The 21,563-nt window shown below is 42.0% G+C and overlaps 1 protein-coding gene across 3 annotated transcripts in view; it reads right to left on the reverse strand.

The window, feature by feature from the left end:
- Positions 1-21,563, reverse strand: part of prorp (protein only RNase P catalytic subunit) — an 83,019-nt gene that overhangs the window by 11,977 nt on the left and 49,479 nt on the right. For 2 of the 3 annotated variants that reach the window (XM_072267687.1, XM_072267672.1), the window contains 4 exons: positions 14,467-14,615; positions 7,488-7,683; positions 5,601-5,748; positions 4,083-4,234 (listed from right to left, as the gene is read on the reverse strand). In XM_072267687.1, the coding sequence (XP_072123788.1) occupies positions 5,617-5,748; positions 7,488-7,683; positions 14,467-14,615 (477 nt within the window). In that variant the 3' untranslated portion in view covers positions 4,083-4,234; positions 5,601-5,616. The remainder of the gene's footprint in view (positions 1-4,082; positions 4,235-5,600; positions 5,749-7,487; positions 7,684-14,466; positions 14,616-21,563) is intronic. The other variant, XM_072267681.1, reaches the window with a different exon arrangement.

A 21,563-nucleotide genomic window follows, 5' to 3' on the forward strand; every position in this document is an offset into this window, starting at 1 on the left:
CTTTGTTCAAGAAAGGGAGTAGAGATAGCCCAAAGGATGTTGTTCCTTTGTTCAAGAAAGGGAGTAGAGATAGCCCAGGAAATTATAGACCAGTGAGTCTTACCTCAGTGGTTGGTAAGTTGATGGCGAAGATCCTGAGAGGCAGGATTTATGAACATTTGCAGAGGTATAGTATGATTAGGAATAGTCAGCATGGCTTTGTCAAGGGCAGGTCATGCCTTACGAGCCTGTTTGAATTTTTTGAGAATGTGACTAAACTCATTGATGAAGGAAGAGCAGTAGATGTAGTGTATATGGATTTCAGCAAGGCATTTGATAAGGTACCCCATGCAAGGCTTATTGAGAAATTAAGGAGGCATGGGATCCAAGGGGACATTGCTTTGTGGATACAGAACTGGCTTGCCCACAGAAGGCAAGGAGTGACTGTAGACAGGTCATATTCCGCCTGGAGGTCAGTCACCAGTGGAGTGCCTCAGGGATCTGTTCTGGGACCCTTACTCTTCGTGATTTTTATAAATGACCTGGATGAGGAAGTGGAGGGATGGGTTAATAAGTTTGCTGATGACACAAAGGTTGGAGGTGTTGTGGATAGTGTGGAGGGCTGTTAGAGGTTACAGCGGGACATCAATAAAATGCAAAACTGGGCTGAAAAGTGGCAGATGGAGTTCAACCCAGATAAGCGTGAGGTGGTTTATTTTGGTAGGTCAAATTAGATGGTAGAATATAGTAAGGCTCTTGGCAGTGTGGAGATCAGAGGGATCTTGGGGTCCGTGTCCATAGGACACTCAAAGCTGCTGTGCGGGTTGGTTAAGAAGGCATATGGTTCATTGGCCTTCATCAACCGTAGGATTGAGTTTAAGAGCTGAGAGGTAACGTTGCAGCTATATAGGGCCCTGGTCAGACCCTACTTGGAGTACTGTGCTCAGTTCTGGTCGCCACACTACAGGATGGATGTGGAAGCCATAGAAAGGGTGCAGAGATTTACAAGGATGTTGCCTGGATTGGGGAGCATGCCTTATGAGAACAGGTTGAGTGAACCCAGCCTTTTCTCCTTGGAGCGATGGAGGATGAGAGGTGGCCTGATAGAGGTGTATAAGATGATGAGAGGCATTGATTGTGTGGATAGTCAGAGGCTATTTCCCAGGGCTGAAATGGTTGCCACAAGGTTTAAGTTGCTAGGGAGTAGGTACAGAGGAGATGGCAGGGTAAGTTTTTTTTACTCAGAGAGTGGTGAGTGTGTGGAATGAGCTGCTGGCAACGGTGGTGGAGGCGGATACAATAGGGTCTTTTAAGAGACTTTTGGATAGGTACATGGAGCTTCGAAAAATAGAGGGCTATAGGTAAGCCTGGTAATTTCTAAGGTAGGGACATGTTCAGCACAATTTTGTGGGCCGAAAGGCCTGTATTGTGCTGTAGGTTTTCTATGTCCTATGTTCTTAAAGTATTCGCACAGTTCCAAAGCAACAATATGCCAGTACCTCAACCAACCAAGACAGCAACTGAGGAATACCGAAGGGTATATAGGAGAATGAAGCATCACTTAACACTGCCTGAAAGATCTACAAGTAAGCATCTGCGATCTCTCAGAGGAAGAACCAATCATTGTCACAGCAGTGGAGGTCCAGCAATAGGTAGCAAGTGTGGATATCACCTGACCCTGATATGATCCACACCTACTGGCTGAAGAAACTAACAGCATTATGTACATGGCTGGCAGCTCAAATGAACCAGCTACTTGAAGCTGGCTCCCACCCTGACAGGAAGCACACTACTCATAATGAAGGATTCTCACAAAGAGCAACACCAGCCAGACTATAACCTGCCTGTCAACAACATCAGGCATCATAGCCACCAAACTGAAGGAATATGTGTGCAAATTCCTGAGCCCTGCTCAGAGGGGGATTGGTAATGGAACCAGAGGCTCAAGTACCAACTGCTGGCAGACAAAGCAGTCAAGTGAGACTCCAAGACCAGATAAACCAACCTAAGCACAGCCTGGATCAACTACCAGACAGCATACAACGAAATGCCCCACATATGGATCCTGGAATGTACAAAGTCAACAAGACACCAAGGGCCTTCATCAAGAACTCAGTGGGCCATTGAAGGAGAACGCTAGAAGTTAACTCAAAGCTAACAACACAAGTGACGATCAGATGTGGAATATACCAGGGTGATGCACTATCCCCACTGCTGCTCTGCATAGGCTTGAACCCCCTCAGCCAGATCATCTCAGATGGGTGGATATGGATACAGGTTCAAGAGTGGAGTGACCATCAGCTACCTCCTGTACATGGATGACATCAAGCTGTATGCCAGAGATGAAAGAGGCATTGACTCACTAATCCACCTGACAAGGGTGTACAGCAGAGACATTGGGATGTAATTTGGACTGTAAAAGTACAGCCGGGTGGTAGTGAAAAAGGCAAACCCATCAAGACTGAAGGAGTTGAGTTACCTGACGACTACATACCAGATGTGCAGGACAGCTACAAATACCTGGGGATCCTGCAGATGCATGGAAACCATGATGGGGACACAAAGAAGGCTGCAACATCCAAGTAGCTCCAAAGAGTGAGACAGGTCCTAAAAGGCCAGCTGAATGGGAAGAACGAGATCAGAGCCATCAAGACATTCGCCCTACCAGTCATCAGATACCCAGCCGCAATAGTGTGTTGGCCAAGAAATGAACTGGAAGCTGCTGACATCAATACCCAGAAACTACTAAAAATACAGGGAGGATTACATCCAAAGTCCAAGGTCGATCAACTGTACACCACCAGAATAAAGGAGGACAGGGACTTGGGTATTGAAACATCCCAGAGTATGTCAGGAAGATGGCCCCTAAGGGCAACCTGCTGGGGAAATACCTCAGACAGCAGGCAGGGGACATGGAAATGGAAGTGGGTGAAGCACAGCCAGAGGACCAGAGGCCATGGCAAGACAAGCCACTGCGCGGGATGTGCCATCGCCCGATATCAGCGGTGCCTGACATAAGAAAGACCTACCAATGGCTGGAAATAGCAGGGCTGAGGGACAGCACAGAGGTGCTGCTCATGGCTGCACCAGAACAGGCGCTGAGCATGTTAGCAATAGAAGCAGGGGTCTATCACACCAGACAAGATCCAAAACGCAGACTGTGCAAGGAATCCGCTAAAACTATCTAGCACATAGTAGCAAGGTGAAAGATGCAGGCAGGGACATACACTGAACAGCACTACCAAGTTGCAGGAATTTAGTACAGGAACATCTATGCTGAGTATAGATTGGACACTCACAAGTCCAAATGGGAACCACCCGAGAAGGTAGTGGAGAATGATAGGGCCACGCTCCTGTGGGATTTCCGAATAAAGAGTGATAAGCAGGTACTGGCTAACCAACCAGACATACTAATACTGAACAAGGAATAGAAGAAAGCAATAGTAATAGACGGGGCAATCCTGAATGGCAGTAACACCAGGAAGAAAGAATATGAGAAGCTGGAGAAATACCAGGGCAGATAGAAAGGATGTATAAGGTTAAAGCCAGAGTAATCCCAGGGGAGATACGAGTAGTTGGAGCTGTGACACCTGGACTGGGAGCGTGGCTCCAACAAATCCCGGGAACAACATCTGACATCTTGGTCCAGAAGAGAACAGGCCTCTAGTAAAGGACCTGGGATTGAGGGAAAATACACATAAGGAGTGAGAAAAAATATATGACTAGGGAGCAATATGGTACATATTTCAGTTGAGGGAAGAGTGCTGTTTAATACTGCAGTAACATTTGAATAATATTGTAAACATTTTGTTTCATTAAGCATTTTTTTGTTTACACAATTAATTACATATTACATGTAAAAGTGTGTGAATCCATACATCGTTACGCCAAAACGTCACAAGTATGTGTGTGCCTCACGAAAGTATAACGAAATAGAGACACTTTTCCCTGGGCTCCTGTGTTTTTCTTTCAAATAGTTTTATGTTTTGGAGTTACAAATCATACAGGAAAGTTACTGGAGGGGATTCTGAGAGAGATCTATCTGCATTCACAAAAGGCAAGGACTGATAATGACTTTTTGTATGGAAATCCAAGTCTCTTACATTTAATTGAATTATTTTAATGTTTGAAGGCACAGTTTTGACCAAAAATGTCGGTAATTCCCCTCTCCCCACAGATGCTGCTCAAGCTGCTGAATTTCTCCAGGAGATCGTTCTATGCTCCAAATTCCAGCATTAGCACCCAGTTGTATCTCCTGTGTAAAGACAGAGACTATTTCAATAGGATGCCATCTGTATCAGAAAGTATCTGGAAATCTTTTAAGAATTCATACTCTGGATCAGTGGTTTCCAACGTGTGGTCCACGGACCCTTTGCTTAATAGTATTGTTCCATGGCATAAAAAAGGTTGGGAACTCCTGCTCTAGATAATCATCCCACCCATCCATCTAGCATCCTCTTTGACTTTCTACCATCAGGCAGGAGGGCAGGAGACTCCAAAGCATAAAAACGAGAATGGTCAGGATGGGGGAACAGTTTCTTTCCTCAGGCCATTAGGCTTTTTTTTCTTGGCATGTGCCTGCATGCACGCCCATCTGCGCATGTGCGCCTGAGATGACGTTAACCCCCCCCCCCATGGCCTCCACAAGGTGCGGAGCGAGTGAGACCGCATGGCGTGCCACTCCCCACACAGACACCCTCGCAGCATTTTCCCTCCACTTTACGAGGTCAAGTTGCGATCTTGACACTCAACCCGGCACGGACGGAAAGCACACTCGGGAGCGGACTTGACCAACCTCGAACCCGGGAACCTCCGCTCCCGGTCCGGCGCCGACACCGTTGCGCCACCAGCCAGCCCAGGCCATTAGGCTTTTGAACTGCCTGCCGCACTGCATTCAAAGTGTCACTGGTTAATCTGTTCTGTACCTTCCAATATATAATTTATGCACTTTAGTTGCTTATTTTTATGTAATCCATCTGCTGTTGTGGCTTGTTTGTGTTATGTGTACTACTGTGCTTTACACACTGGTTTGGAGAAACATTGTCTCGTTTGACGGTATACATGCATAGTTAAGTGACAATAAACTTGACTTGACTTGAAATGGTAATCTAACCAGTTCTCCTGATAAAAACTGTTCCGGCCTCTCCAGTTATAAGTACGTCTTCACCCTGAAAGTGTCTGCTAGCCAAATGTTAAACCTGATAAAAATTGAAAATTGTTGATATAAAATCTAACATTGAGTTTGAAAGGAAATTAGACAACTGCTTGAAAAAGAAATGCTGAAGAAGGTTAAACAGAGGTGAATTACTACAAAAATGACTACTCTGTGTGTGCGCGTAAAAACATCCAATTCATTGTTTGCAGAGATATTGTTTTATTTGATTTGACTAATGAGTGTATACAACAGTAAATGATAAACTCAAAATAACTATTTATTTTCCAGAATTAACTCATCCAGAGTGATTTGCTAAGGATAACTGTAAGCCACTATGTTGACATGGTGCTGTTATATTTCTAGAAGAAAAAGTGGATAAGAAAAAAACATTTCAATGTGGCCAAAGAAAATGTTCTAAATATAAACCAATTCTTTAAAAACTAAATCTACAACATTCATGCAATACCTCCACTACTGTCTCCTCAATTACGCTTTTGAAGACACAACCATTTACGTGGAATTTCATAGGAGCTTCTCTCCACTCCTTCTTCTTCATATGGTATGTGCCAAGTATTTTTTGTTGACTGCACTATTGTGTCATAATTTGGTATGATCTACAGAGAAAAATAAATGTTAAAAATTGTCACGTAATGTTGAAACAAACTCAATATTATAAATTATAACAAATATTTTTGGTAGGAAAATGTGAAGTTCATTCTTTTAATATGATAATGTTTAATCAATATGCAAATACTTAATACAAGCAGCCTGCACTTTATAAACTATTATCAGAAGTTTAGCAAACATTTTAAAAAATATTATTAGGCCAATTAACAGAGAGATTTTGTATTTTTATCCTGCCAATAGAATACAACCACAATACTTTTTAGTATCTTGAGCAAAAGGAAACTCTGAAGTACATAAATAATCAATATAAACAGAAAAATTATTCAAAATGTAGAAAGTAATTACGACACACTCTTGTTCTTTCAGACAAAGCTCTACATGGGATGACATGGTCTGCAGTTCATGCAAGAGCATTAATCCAAAGCAGATTCAGAAGCGGATAGGCTGGGGAACTGCTGCATTTCCAATTTCCACAAGCAGTCTAATGTTGAAATACAGCTGGCAAAACTCAGACAGTAGCCTGCAGATTTGGGACTTAAACAATTGTGGGAAGCTCAAGCTTCATGGCAGTTGAGTAATATTGGCCACTTGGGCAGCAAGTTCCAGCTGAAGATAACTATGAGGGTTTTTTAGATGTTTGGACTTAGGTTGATTACAGAATAAAATTTCAGGTTAATGATCTTTCATCAGAAATGTACAACCTGTAAAGTAGATTAAATTTGAAGGCGTTAAATTATTAAAATACTTGAGTTACCAAACCTGCAACTCAGGACTGGGTGGGGTACTTATCCTTTCAACAGCTTCCATCAAATAAGGACAAGAGATACTGGTGTCAGGTTTCGGATTTAAGAGCATTCTGATCCATTTACTAACACTTTTTTTTTTAACTCTTTTCTCTCTGCATAGGCGATGCTTGATCTGCTGAGTATTTTCCAAGACTTTGTAGAACACAGAACAGTACAGCACAGGATTAAATTAATAATCTAATGCCCAGATAAACTAATGCATTCTCCTTGCACATTCATGTACTTATCTAACAGCCTCGTGAATGCCCCAATCTTATTTGCCTCCGCCACCATTCTAGACAGTGCATTCCAGGCACCAAACATTCTGTGTGTACAAAACTTGCCTTGCCAATCTTCTTTGAACTTACCCCTTCTCACCTTAAACGTTTGCCCTCTGATATTAGACATTTCAACCCTGGAAAAAAGATACTGGCTCTATGCCTGTCATAATCTTTTAAATCTGTGTTGGTTCCTCATAGCCTCTGCTATGCCAAAGGCAACAACCCAAGAGACAACAACCCAAGTTTGTCCAATATCTCCTTATCGCACATGCCTTCTACTCCTGGCAGCATCCTGGTAAACCTCTCCAAAGCCTCGATATATTTCCTCTAATGAGGCCACAATACTCCAAATGTGGCCTAACTAGTTTTAGCATTGCATTTCAAATTTTTCTTTTTTTCTATTTAGCTACAATCTTCAATTTGAATATCAATGGAAAACAAATCTTATGCATTCTCAACATTAATAATAATCTCAATTTTTTCAAATTTATGTTTAAAATGCAAAACTTCTTTTCAGAATATATTGCCTTTTCGCATTAGAGCTCAATATATTACGTATTTTCCCTTGAAAGAATCATTTGCAACCTACTATCTCCCAGTCTATGCAAGAAGGTTGCATCATATTCTTTACTTCTAAATTAAGTCAGTGTGTGCTCCCACCTCAAATTTCACCTTGTGCCCTGGATTATAACCTGACAGCACAAGCTGGTGTCCACGTTGCCACTTGAAGAACAGGCGCCGGGTGGTTTTGTCAGGCATACAAGCTTTATGATCCCTCATGAGGTCTCTACTAAGGAATTTACAGTGATTGCCTGAAAGTATTGTTGCATATAAGAGAAAAGGGTCATCTTCTGATCTGGATCGAGAGAAAGCAAAACAAAACAAGCCCTTATTAGATCACATAGTATCTACATTCACAAATATCTTTGTTGCAGCATATTCCACATTCCAAATAGGGGGAAAATGGAAATTTAGCTTCTGTTCAGTAATGGTCAATTTGAAGGTCAATTAGCTAGCCTTATCATCTTGTGTAAATTTTTTCTCCTCTCCCTGTGGTATCTTAGAAGCAATTAATTAGATAGAAGCCATTAATTAAATCTCTCACATGCAATCTAGCTTTGTGGAATTGTATTCAAAAGGTGGTGGTTGTAGTTTAGTGCTACATATAGTTCAGGATTTTGTGGATATTAGATCCGCTTGTACAAAGCTAAGACACACGACTTTCGTGTGTTAATCCAGAAAGCTGCACTGCTAGATTGCTCAATAACAGGCAAATCTGAGATGATTTAGGAGGGAAAGTTACTTTGTTACACATTTTAAACGTTGGTCTTTATTGAGCAATGTCAAGTCATTCAGGAAACATGCAGCCTCTTGATTCACACCTCTAATCCGTCCGGATCAGGAGCAGCATCTCCAACACCATCACACTGAGCACGGGGCCCCCCTGGACTGTGTGCTCAGTCCACTGCTGTTCACTCTGCTGACCCACAACTGTGCAGCAACACACAGCTCGAACCACATCATCAAGTTCGCCGATGACACGACCGTGGTGGGTCTCATCAGCAAGAATGACGAGTCAGCATACAGAGAGGGGGTGCAGCGGCTAACGGACTGGTGCAGAGCCAACAACCTGTCTCTGAATGTGAACAAAAGAGATGGTTGTTGACTTCAGGAGAGCACGGAGCGACCGCTCTCCGCTGAACATTGACGGCTGCTCTGTTGAGATCGTTAAGAGCACCAAATTTCTTGGTGTTCACCTGGCGGAGAATCTCACCTGCTCCCTCAACACCAGGTCCATAGCCAAGAAAGCACAGCAGCATCTCTACTTTCTGCAAAGGCTGAGAAAAGTCCATCTCCCACGCCCCATCCTCACCACATTCTACAGAGGTTGTATTGAGAGCATCCTAAGCAGCTGCATCACTGCCTGGTTCAGGAATTGCACCATCTCGGATTGCAAGGCCCTGCAGCGGATAGTGAGGTCAGCTGAGAAGATCATTGGGGTCTCTCCTCCCGCATTAAAGACATTTACACTACGTGCTGCTCTGTAAAGCCAACAGTATTGTGAAGGACCCCACACACCCCTCACACAAACTCTTCTCCCTCCTGCCATCTGGCAAAAGGTACCAAAGCATTCGGGCTCTCACGACCAGATTGTGCAACAGTTTTTTTCCCCCAAGCCATCAGACTCCTCAATACTCAGAGTCTAGACTGACATCTACATCATTTATTATTATATTGTAATTTGTCCTCTACTGTGCCTATTGTCTTGTTTATTATTTATTGTACTGCCCTGCACTGTTTTGTGCACTTTATGTAGTCCTGTGTAGGTCTGTAGTCTAGTGTAGTTTTTATGTTGTTTTACGTAGTCTAGTGTAGCCTTGTTGTCTCACTTAGTCTAGTGTAGTTTTGTGTTGTTTCATGTAGCAGCAGGGTCCTGGAGGAATGTTGTTTCGTTTTTACTGTGAACTATACCAGCAGTTTATGGTCGAAATGACAATAAACTTGACCTGACTTGACTTGACTTTCTGCAATTTCTGAAGGGAAACAATTTTGGATTCAATTAAAACAGACAAGATCAGCCCAACATGTACAGGATGTCTGCAAAGAATGTAAACCAACAAAAAGATAGTAAGAGAGATACTATTTCAATAGTATCAGCATGTTTTCACATTAAATAGGAGTTCTTCAGATGGACAAGTATACTCTTTATCGATGTTTTACATACAGAACAAAAACAGGCCAATTAGCCTAACCAGTATTTATGCTCCATGTGAATCTTCTCCCATTTTTTCTCATCTCCATCTATCGGCCTGGCCCTCTACATGCTTTTTGAGCCTTTTAGGCATCTATAGCGTTCACTTCAACGATTTCACCTGAGACTATGTCTGACATTCGTACCACTCATTGGGAAAAAAAGATCATTTAAATTCCCTATTAGATTTTATGGGGACTACAGTGCATTAATGGAACCTAGTTATGCCCTTCCACAAATAGAAACACTCTCTCAATATACAATATCGAATTCTTTTATCAGTTTAAAGATGTCTATTAGGTCACACCACACCCTACTTTTTTTGAAAGACCCAATAGTGCACAAAATTTGAACTGTTTGTACCAAATAATTATTTAAAACTCAGTGCTCACTTTCCCCCCAATAGAATATAGATCCAACATACAGTAGATTACTGAATATTTTCAATGTAATGCTCACTATCTATTATATCAGACAATAGGAAATAACTTCTGTAAAGCAGTAAATAACCGTGAGGCTTCAGTGAGTGACCTTATTTCTAAAGCTAAATTCAGACAACCAAGGTATACCTAAATTTGCTAAAACAGCAGATACTTACCATTATTATTGAGACTACAGGATGGATGTGTGAAAATAAATTCACTTTTCAATTTCGTTCTTTTGTTATCTTTTAAATGGATGATGGCAAGTAACATTACTGAATCAAGAGATATTTCTTAATGATACTATTAGAATACATTAATGGTTTAAAATTATTCAGTATATTAACTTAACAAAATGAACTAGTAGTTATAAGAAATGAAGTTGATAATAGGAACTTGAGGCAGGATTCCCAAAAGTTAACAATTAAGAAGTCATGGAAAGGACTCAATTTTGAAAAACATAAATATACTACAATTGATTAGAAAAGAACACTGGCAGGGATAACAGCAGAACAGCAACGGCTGGAATTTCTGGAAGCAATTCAGAAGGCACATGATATATATATATGAAGTATTCTAAAGGAAAGATGACACAACCATGGTTAACAAGAGAAGTCAAAGCCAACATAAAAGCCAAAGATAGGGCACAAAATAGAGCAAAAATTAGTGGGAAGTTAGAGGATTGGGAAGGTTTTAAAAACCAACAGAAGTCAACTAAAAAGAAGGTAAAGGTGGAACACTAAAGTAAGCTAGTCAATAATATTAAAGAGGACATCAAAAGTTTCTTCAGATAAATAAAGTGTAAAAGAGAAGTAAAAATGGATATTGGGCTTCTGGAAAACTATGCTGGAGAGGTAGTAATGGGGGACAACGAAATAGCAGATGAACTGAATAAGTATTTTGCATCAGTCTTCACCGTGGAAGACACTAACAGTATGGTGGAAGCTCCAGATGTCAAGGAGCATGAAGTGTGTGAAGTTAGATTAATTAGACATAAGGCTCTTAGGAAGCTGAAAGGTCTGAAGGTAGATAAGTCACCTGGACCAGATTGTGTATACCACAGAATTCTGAAAGAGGTGGCTGAAGAGATTATGGAAGCATTAGTAATGATCTTTCAAGAATAACTAGATTCTGGAATGGTTATAGAAGACTGGAAAATTGCAAATGTCACTCCACTCTTCAAGAAGGGAGAGAGGCAGAAGAAAGGAAACTGTAGGCCAGTTAGTCTGACCTTAGTGGCTGGGAAGATGTTGGAGTCGATTATTAAGGATGAGGTCTCAGGATCCTTGGAGGCACATGATAAAATAGGCTGTAATTCCATGGTTTCCTCAAGGGAAAATCTTCCCTGGAATTCTTTGAAGAAATAATAAACAGGATAGACAAAGGAGAATTGGTTGATGCTGTGTATTTGGATTTTCACACATGAGGCTACTTAACAAGCTATGGTGGAGGATTACAAATACCTGAGGATATGAATTGACAATAAGCTGGACTGGTCAAAGAACACTGAGGCTGTCTACAAGAAGGGTCAGAGCCGTCTCTATTTCCTGAGGAGACCGAGGTCCTTTAACATCTGCCGGACGATGCTGAGGATGTTCTATGAGTCTGTGGTGGCCAGTGCTATCATGTTTGCTGTTGTGTGCTGGGGCAGCAGGCTGAGGGCGGCAGACACCAACAGAATCAACAAACTCATTCGTAAGGCCAGTGATGTTGTGGGGGTGGAACTGGACTCTCGCACGGTGGTGTCTGAAAAGAGGATGCTGTCTAAGTTGCATGCCATCTTGGACAATGTCTCCCATCCACTACATAATGTACTGGGCGGGCACAGGAGTACATTCAGCCAGAGACTCAATCCACCGAGATGCAGCACTGAGCGTCATAGGAAGTCATTCCTGCCTGTGGCCATCAAACTTTACAACTCCTCCCTTGGAGGGTCAGACACCCTGAGCCGATAGACTGGTCCTGGACTTATTTCATAACTTACTGGCATAATTTACATATTACTATTTAACTATTTATGGTTCTATTACTATTTATTATTTATGGAGCAACTGTAACGAAAACCAATTTCCCCTGGGATTAATAAAGTATGACTATGACTATGAACCCATGGTATTATAGGAAAGATGCTGGCATGGATAAAGCAATGACTAGTTGGCAGGAGACAAAGAATGGGAATAAAGAGAGCCTTTTCTGACTGGCTGCCAGTGACTGGAGGTGTTGCACAGGGGTCTGTGTTGGGACTGATTCTTTTTACGTTTTATGTCAATGATTTGGATGAAGGGATTGATGGTTTTGTTGCAAAGTTTGCAGACGATATGAAGATAGGTGGAGGGCAGGTAGTTTTGAGGAAGTAGAGAGGCTACAGATGGACTTAGCTAAATTAGGGGAATGGGCAAAGAATGGCAGATGGTATCCAGTGTCAGAAAGTGTATGGCCATGCACTTTGGCAAAAGAAATGAAAGGGTTGACTATTTTCTAAATCAGTAGTCCCCAACCACTGTCGAGGAAACGATATGATTTGAGTCAGCTGCACCTTTCCTCATTCCCTATCACGCACTGTTGAACTTGAACACCCCCCACCCGCCGTCAGCCGATCCGCAAGAATATTGTCAATATTAAACCGGTCCACGGTGCAAAAAGGGTTGGGGACCCCTGTTCTAAATGGAGTGAAGATACAAAAAACCGAGAAACAAAAGGATTTGGGAGTCCTTGTGCAGGATCCCTTAAAGGTTAATTTGCAGGTTAATCTGCGGTGAGGAAGGCAAATGCAATGTTAACATTCATTTCAAGAGGACTAGAATATAAAAGCAAGGATGTAATGTTGAAACTTTAGAAAGCACTGGTGAGGCCTTTCTCAGAGTATTTTGAGCAGGTTTGGGCCCCTTATTGTAGAAAGGATGTGCTGAAACTGGAGAGAGTTCAAAGGAAGTTCATGAAAATGATTCCAGATAGAAGGGCTTGTCATATGAGGTGTGTCTGGTGGCTCTAGGCCTGTATTCACCAGAATTCAGAAGAAAGAGGGGTGACCTCATTGAAACCTATCAAATAATAATAATATCTGAGGAAGACTGGACAATAATATGGAGTATCAATGGAAGTGTACCAGTTCACAGAAATGGAGGGAGTTCAGGTGGAAAAACTTGACAAGATATTTTATTACACCCTCTCAGAAATCCCATTATGATAGTAACCCCCCTGTTTGCTGGAGAAATTGTGGAAATCAAAATGCAAACCATTATGACATTTTCTGGGAATGCCCCGTTAGCAAAAACTATTGGAGTGGGATACATAATGCCCTACAAGACATCTTTAAATGTGAAATACCCTTAGAGAGTAAGACCCTATATTTTGGGTATATACCTCAAGAATGGTTGAAAAGAGATAAATATTTAATGAATGTACTGCTGGTGGCTGGTAAAAAGATCAGGAAATGGTTATCACAGGAGAGCCCAACTTTAAATGTATAGATGGAAATTACAATGGACATTTACAAAATGGAGAAGATAACAGCATCTGTTGATCATAAGTTGGAACAATTTTATTCATACTGGAAAAAATGGTTTAACTACATAACACCTCATAAGCCTGATTTTATTCTCACAAGTCAATGAATATGTTGTAAAAAAAAAAGATCACTTCCTACTCTGTACATAGTTTTCTTCTTTTGATTGATCTTTCTTTCCTCTCCTTTCTATAAGTGTATACCTCAGATAAAAGTTATGTGGAGATTTGTGACAAATATGATTATATGATATATATGTACAGTATCTGAAATACTTCTTATGGAAATGTTTGTTTGATGATGAAATTCAATAAAAAATAAATTACAAAAAAACAAAACCTATCAAATGGTGAAAGACCTTGATAGATTGGATGTAGAGAGGATGTTTCCTGTGGTGGGAGAGTCTAAGACCAGAGGACACGGCCTCAGAATAGAGGGACATCCTTTTAGATGGAGATGAGGGGGATTCTCTTCAGCCAGACAGTGAAGATTCTGTGGAATTCAGTGGAAGGTAGCAGCAGAGGCCAAGTCTTTATGTATATTTCAGGCAGAGATTGATAGTTTCTTAATTGGTCAGGACTATGGGGAGCGGACAGGAGATTGGGGCTGAGAAGAAAATTGGATCAGACATAATGAAATGGTACAGCAGACTCAATGGGCCAAATGGCCTAATTCTGCTCCTATATCTTATGGTCTTATAGTCTTATAATTACTTCAAAACTATACTTACAAGAACAAAATCATTTGGCTCATTGCCCTGTACCAGCTGTCTGAAAAGCTGAAAACATAGCCCCACTCCACCATGTTTTCTTGATTAGACAGGCATGATTAATCCAACAACCCTTCTTTACCTTTCTTTTAACTGTGGTATTGGAAATTATTCAATTCTTTATGCTAAGATGGGGTGATAGCTTTTTCTGAAATTTTCCTTTTTACTTATTACTTTAAAATTTAACTTACATATTTGAGGTAAAGAAGCAGTCAGCATATTTCTGTATGGCAGCCATATGGCCCTTGTCCCAGCTCCGCGTTCCTTTCAACATGTGCCTGCGCCCAAGGACAAGGATACGCAAGTTTTGTCGGGCAAGATGAGAAACTACGTCAAGGAGCTGTTTGAAAAACATTGCAAATTAATAAAGTTAAAGCTTCATATTTAATGTAAACATTCTATATTTGCATACAAATGTATATTTAAGTTGTCTTTTGCTAAACAATTAATTATAATAGGGATACTGTCGAAACATGACAATCGGCATTACAAAACTAACAAAGGCTGCAGAGTAATGAACGTCAAGCTCCTTTACTGCTAGTAAGATCAGTTCACACTCTTCTTCCTATTAAATCTTTACAAAAATCCTTCGTATATTTTTGGGAAAATCCCTGCTTGTGAAAAAAGGAAATAATCCAAATAAATATAAGATATATTATTTTGTAACTGTCTCTTGCAGAAGACCACTATATTTCCAAATTTTTCAATGACTCCAAGGATAGGTAGTTCATTGGCAGTGAAACACTTTGTAGGATCTTGAAAGGCACAATATGTCCTGATAGGAGGCAAGCGGGGAGATGGAGACTCACCTTCCATCAAAATCTGCTAAATATTGGAAGAGTTTTACATACAAGATTGATTTAAATAAATAGAAACTAAGTGAACTTAAAAGACATTCAGACTCTGATAAATTAAAATATTGCAATAAAGTACAGGTTTCCCCTACACCTGTCTGAAGTACAGCCTGTACGTTTGTTTGGGAGACCAGTAGAATAGATCTGTTGGCTGCTGTGGGGCTGCAAGCATCTCCTGCTGTGTGTGTGTGTGGGGGGGGGGGGGGGATGTGAACTTAATCTGGAGCTGCAATTCTAACCTGTGAACTTACTGGCTTATGAACAATTTATATGAATAGAACCCTGCAGTCACCTGAGGAGAATTTATAAAATATGAAAAAAGTGAGCTTAATTTACCTTTTCTACTCTAATCTACAGGGTAAATCAATGGGGTTGTCACTATGGCAACAGGGATTTCAGGTAAGTGTTGGCAAATAATCAAATATGATTAAAAAGAATGAGACCCCTTATTTTTCATTGTTATTTTGAAATCTAGAATTGCTTGGTCCTTGACTGAAGTTAAAAGGAGTATGTAACCAAATGTTCCAACTTCAGAATGATATGCTTTGATACTAACTCCAAATGCTGGATTGTAGCATGACTGTGCTTTTGACATGATAATTTCTCCTCTTTCCATCACTAACTTGATCTTAAAAATACACAAAAGTTTATAGTGGCAGGATATTTATGGGCACATGGGCAAGTCATGACACTAACGCCAGGAACATTCTTGGAGTCCAAGTTTCCAGAACTGGATTCAGTCTAAATTGGCAGTGATATCTTCTGCCTGCCCTGTGCTTCTCTGATGAACTCTTCAAGGAATATAACAGGGTTGCAAAATCTTCCACAGGCATTCTAGCTCTTGAGCTGAAAAGCTCCCTGAATCTGTGCCAGGTTAAATCTGGTACAAGTATGGCAGTCCCTGACACTAGTGTTTGGAGTAATATTTTCAGTACTTATTTTGTTTTAGTGTTTTTTTTTTAAGTTAGTATATTGATGTAGTTTTAAATTTAAAGATACCATTATTATTTACCTATATACTTTAAACTTTAATATAGCTGATTTTTGCAGAATGCTCGTTATTGTCAAAGACATTCACAAAGCTTCAATGATCTTGATCACAATGACAGTGTTGAAAGTCTATGGAACTGGGCAGATGGGCCTTTCTGGTGCTCAAAAGGGCTCTGTGAATACAAATGGCTGCCTGTGTTAAGACAACCCAATGCTGCATTCATTGCTGGGTTTCTAATGGAAATGGGCTTTTGGCAAACAGTGTGGTGTTGTGCAAGTAGGTAGCAATTTCTGGAGCAAAATAAGATCTGTTCCAATGACTCCTAGACACACAATCACAAAAACAAATACAACAGAGACTGAGAGAGGAGACATTTCTGCCTCTTCAATCTCTCCTTTTCATATTCCCATTTCAAAGTTTGCAACTTGGCAATTTTCATTTCATATCCTCTTCACTTTGTAAAAGCATATTATCTTCTCTTTCTCCATGCCCTGCACTCTCCAGAGAACCAAAGTACAAGCTTGGAAATTGCTCTTCCCCAAGAAGTTAGAGACAGGAACTCATGTGACACTACACAGTACAGCTGCACAATCCTGCCCTGCTTTGAGATGTGCAGATGCACATAAGGTAATTGTGGGGGGGGGGGGGGGGGGTGCTAAAGGCTTTTACAGATATCAAGGAAGCCCTAGTTTCTGCATTTGCACTAGGATACCAGATGTGGCTCACCCCTTTCACCTATACAGCAGCAATGAGGGAGGGCATTATAACGCAGTAGTGGTGCAGAACGATGAGGACACAAGAAGGCAATGAAACAGACACCCATTGCAGCAGGACTTCCCCGCTGTGTAGCAGCTTTAGACTGCACCGTGTGGGCAGTGTGAGTCGTAATGATGGAACAAGTCATACTACACACAGCCCATACCATTGTAGAGCTCCTGAATACAGGGAGGCTGAGAGCAGCCACCAACAGCAGAGGGCAGCTTTGGGAGCTGGTTCTCATCCCCAAAGACAAGTCAGTCACGATAGTTAGGGACACTGGAATGAATCCTGCAAGCACCATCCTAACAGGGGGAGGCTCACGAGTGCCAAATGGAAATAGAGCAGGAAGATGATATCAGTGTGAAGGAAACACCTCTGGAAGGGGAAGCAGAGGAAGTTTTTAAAGATGGGTCTCAGGGGTACCTAGGCAGGAAGCCACAGATGGGGTGAGTCGTAGTAAAGGAAACAGGTGAAGAATTATCTTCAGGAGCACTGCCGGGGGTTGCTCACCTCAGGTAGTAGAACTGGTAGCCCTGATAGAAGCACTGAGCTACAGTAAAGGCAGACAAGTATATATACACACAGACAGACAGCCGGAATGCCCTCGGGGTGGTGAATGATTATCTGATGGCATAGGCACGACGGGAATTTGTAACCTCAACAGGTGCAGGTATTCAGCACAGGCACTTAATACAACAACTGCTTGAAGCAGTGAGTCTGTCAGCAGAGGTGGCAGTAATTAAAGTAAAAGCTCACCAGAGAGGGCAGTGTAAGGAGCAGAGAGGAAATGAGTGGGCAGACATCAGTGTGAAGAAGGCAGCAGAGGGACAAGAGGCAATTGAAATTGCAAGTGTGCAGGAAGAAACTACTACAATTTAGAAAAATTATATGAAGAGGTCAGAATCAGAATCAGGTTTATTATCACCGGCATGTGACATGAAATTTGTTAACTTAGCAACAGCAGTTAAATGCAATACATAATATAGAAGGGGAAAAAGAAATAAAAAATATGTAAATCAATTACAGTACAGTATGTATATACAACATATATATTGAATACATTAAAAATCATGCAAAAAACAAATAATATATATTAAAAAAGTGAGGTAGTGTTCACAGGTTCAATGTCCATTTAGGAATTGGATGGTAGAGGGGAAGAAGCTGTTCCTGAATCGCTGAGTGTGCGCCTTCAGGCTTCTATACCTCCTACCTGATGGTAACAGTGAGTAAAAGGGCATTCATTCCCTGGGTGCTGGAGGTCCTTAATAATGGACACTGCCTTTCTGAGACAACGCTCATCGAAACATAGAAAACCTACAGCACAATACAGGCCCTTTGGCCCACAATGCTGTGCCAAACATGTACTTACTTTAGAAATTACCTAGGGTCACCCCTAGCTTTCTATTTTTCTAAGCTCCATGTACCTATCCAAGTGCTCCTATTGTATCTGCCTCCACCACCATCGCCGGTAGCCCATTCCACGCACTCACCACTCTCTGTGTAGAAAACTTACCTCTGACATCTCCTTTGTATCTACTTCCAAGCACTTTAAAACTGTGCCCTCTCACATTAGCTATTTCAGCCCTGAGAAAAAGCCTCTGACTATCCACACGATCAATGCCTCCCATCATCTTATACACCTCTATCAGGTCACCTCTCATCCTCCACCGCTCCAAGGAGAAAAGGCCAAGTTCACTCAACCTATTCTCATAAGGCATGCTCCCCAATCCAGGCGACATCCTTGTAAGTCTCCTCTGCACCCTTTTTATAGTTTCTACATCCTTCCTGCAGTGAGGTGACCAGAACTGAGCACAGTGCTCCAAGTGGGGTCTGACCAGGTTCCTATATAGCTGTAACGTTACCTCTTGGCTCTTGAACTCAATCCTACAGTTGATGAAGGCCAATACACCATATGCCTTCTTAACCACACAGCCAATCTGTGCAGCAGCTTTGAATGTCCTATGGACTCGGACCCCAAGATTCCTCTGATCTTCCACACTGCCAAGAGTCTTACCATTAATACTATATTCCGCCATCATATTTGACCTACCAAAATGAACCACCTCACACTTATCTGGGTTGAACTCCATCTGCTACTCGTCAGCCCAGTTTTGCATGCTATCGATGTCCTGCTGTAACCTCTGACAGCTCTCCACACTATCCATAACATCCCCAACCTTTGTGTCATCAGCAAGTTTACTAACACATCCCTCCACTTGCTCATCCAGGTCATTTATAAAAATCACGAAGAGTAGGGGTCCCAGAACAGATCCCTGAGGCACACCACTGGTCACCGACCTCCATTGTAGAATATGACCTATCTACAACCACACTTTGCCTTCTGTGGGCAAGCCAATTTTGGATCCACAAAGCAATGTCCCCCTGGATCCCATGCCTCCTTACTTTCTCAATAAGCTGTGCATGGGGTACCTTATCAAATGCCTTGCTGAAATCCACATATACTACATATACTGCTCTACCTTCATTAATGTGTTTCGTCACATCCTCAAAAAACTCAATCAAGCTCGTAAGGCACGACCTGCCTTTGACAAAGCTATGCTGACTATTCCTAATCATATTATACCTCTGCAAATGTTCATAAATCCTGTCTCTCAGGATCTTCTCCATCAACTTACCAACCACTGAAGTATGACTCACTGGTTTACAATTTCCTGGGCTATCTCTACTCCCTTTCTTAGTAGTCATAGTCATACTTTATTAATCCCGGGGGAAATTGGTTTTCGTTACAGTTGCACCATAAATAATAAATAGTAATAAAACCATAAATAGTTAAACAGTAATATGTAAATTATGCCAGGAAATAAGTCCAGGACCAGCCTATTGGCTCAGGGTGTCTGATCCTCCAAGGGAGGAGCTGTAAAATTTGATGGCCACAGGCAGGAATGACTTCCTGTGACACTCTGTGTTGCATCTCGGTGGAATGAGTCTCTGGCTGAATGTACTCCTGTGCCCACCCAGTACATTATGTAGTGGATGGGATACATTGTCCAAGATGGCATGCAACTTGGACAGCATCCTCTTTTCAGACACCACCGTCAGAGAGTCCAGTTCCATCCCCACAACATCACTGGCCTTCTGAATGAGTTTGTTGATTCCGTTGGTGTCTGCAACCCTCAGCCTACTGCCCCAGCACATAACAGCAAACATGATAGCACTGGCCACCACAAACTCGTAGAACATCCTCAGCATGGTCCGGCAGATGTTAAAGGACCTCAGTCTCCTCAGGAAATAGAGATGGCTCTGACCCTTCTTGTAGACAGCCTCAGTGTTCTTTGACCAGTCCAGTTAATTGTCAATTCGTATCCCCAGGTATTTGTAATCCTCCACCGTGTCCACACTGACCCCTGGATGGAAACGGGTCACCGGTACCTTCGCTCTCCTCAGGTCTACCACCAGCTCCTTAGTCTTTTTCACATTAAGCTGCAGATAATTCTGCTCATGCCATGTGACAAAGTTTCCTACCGTAACCCTGTACTCAAGCCTCATCCCCCTTGCTGATGCATCCAACAATGGCAGGGTCATCAGAAAACTTCTGAAGATGACAAGACTATGTGCAGTAGTTGAAGTCCGAGGTGTAAATGATGAAGAGAAAGGGAGACAAGACAGTCCCCTGTGGGGCCCCAGTGCTGCTGATCACTCTGTCGGACACACAGTGTTGCAAGCACACGTACTGTGGTCTGCCAGACAGGTAATCAAGAATCCATGACACCAGGGAAGCATCCACCTGCATCGCTGTCACCTTCTCCCCCAGCAGAGCAGGGCGGATGGTGTTGAACGCACCGGAGAAGTCAAAAAACATGACCCTCACAGTGCTCGCTGGCTTGTCCAGGTGGGCGTAGACATGGTTCAGCAGGTAGACTATGGCATCCTCAACTTCTTGAATAAGGGACAACGTCAGCAACCCTTCAATCCTCCGGAATTTCTCCCGTCCCCATTGATGATGCAAAGATCATTGCCAAAGGCTCAGCAATCTTCTCCCTCACCTCCCACTATAGCCTAGGGTATATTTCATCCGGTCCCAGTGACTTATCCAACTTGATGCTTTCCAAAACTCCAGCACATCCTCTTTCTTATTGTCTATACGCTCAAGCTTTTCAGTCCGCTGTAAGTCATCCCTTCAATCGCCAAGGTCCTTTTCCGTAGTGAATACTGAAGCAAAGTATTCATTAAGTATCTCCACTACCTCCTCTGGTTCCATACACACTATTCCACTGCCACACTTGATTGGTCCTATTCTCTCACGTCTTATCCTCTTGCTCCTTAAAAATGTCCTGGGTACTTTGTAGGCTGCTAATCAAGATGGAGCCGACTAAATTTACAACACTCTGCAGCTTCTTTCGGTCCTGTGCAGTAGCCCCCTCCCCCCCATACCAGACAGTGATGCAGCCTGTCAGAATGCTCTCCACGCTACATCTATAGAAGTTTTGAGTGTATTTGTTGACATACCAAATCTCTACAAACTCCGAATGAAGTAAAGTCGCTGTCTTGTCTTCTTTATAACTGCATCGATATGTTGGGACCAGGTTAGGTCCTCGGAGATCTTGTCCCCCAGGAACTTGAAACGGCTCACTCTCTCCACTTCTGATCCCTTTATAAGGATTGGTATGTGTTCCTTCGTCTTACACTTCCTGAAGTCCACAATCAGCTCCTTTGTCTTAATGAC

Source organism: Mobula birostris, chromosome 1 (assembly GCF_030028105.1).
Source record: "Mobula birostris isolate sMobBir1 chromosome 1, sMobBir1.hap1, whole genome shotgun sequence".
Taxonomy (NCBI): Eukaryota; Metazoa; Chordata; class Chondrichthyes; order Myliobatiformes; family Myliobatidae; genus Mobula; species Mobula birostris.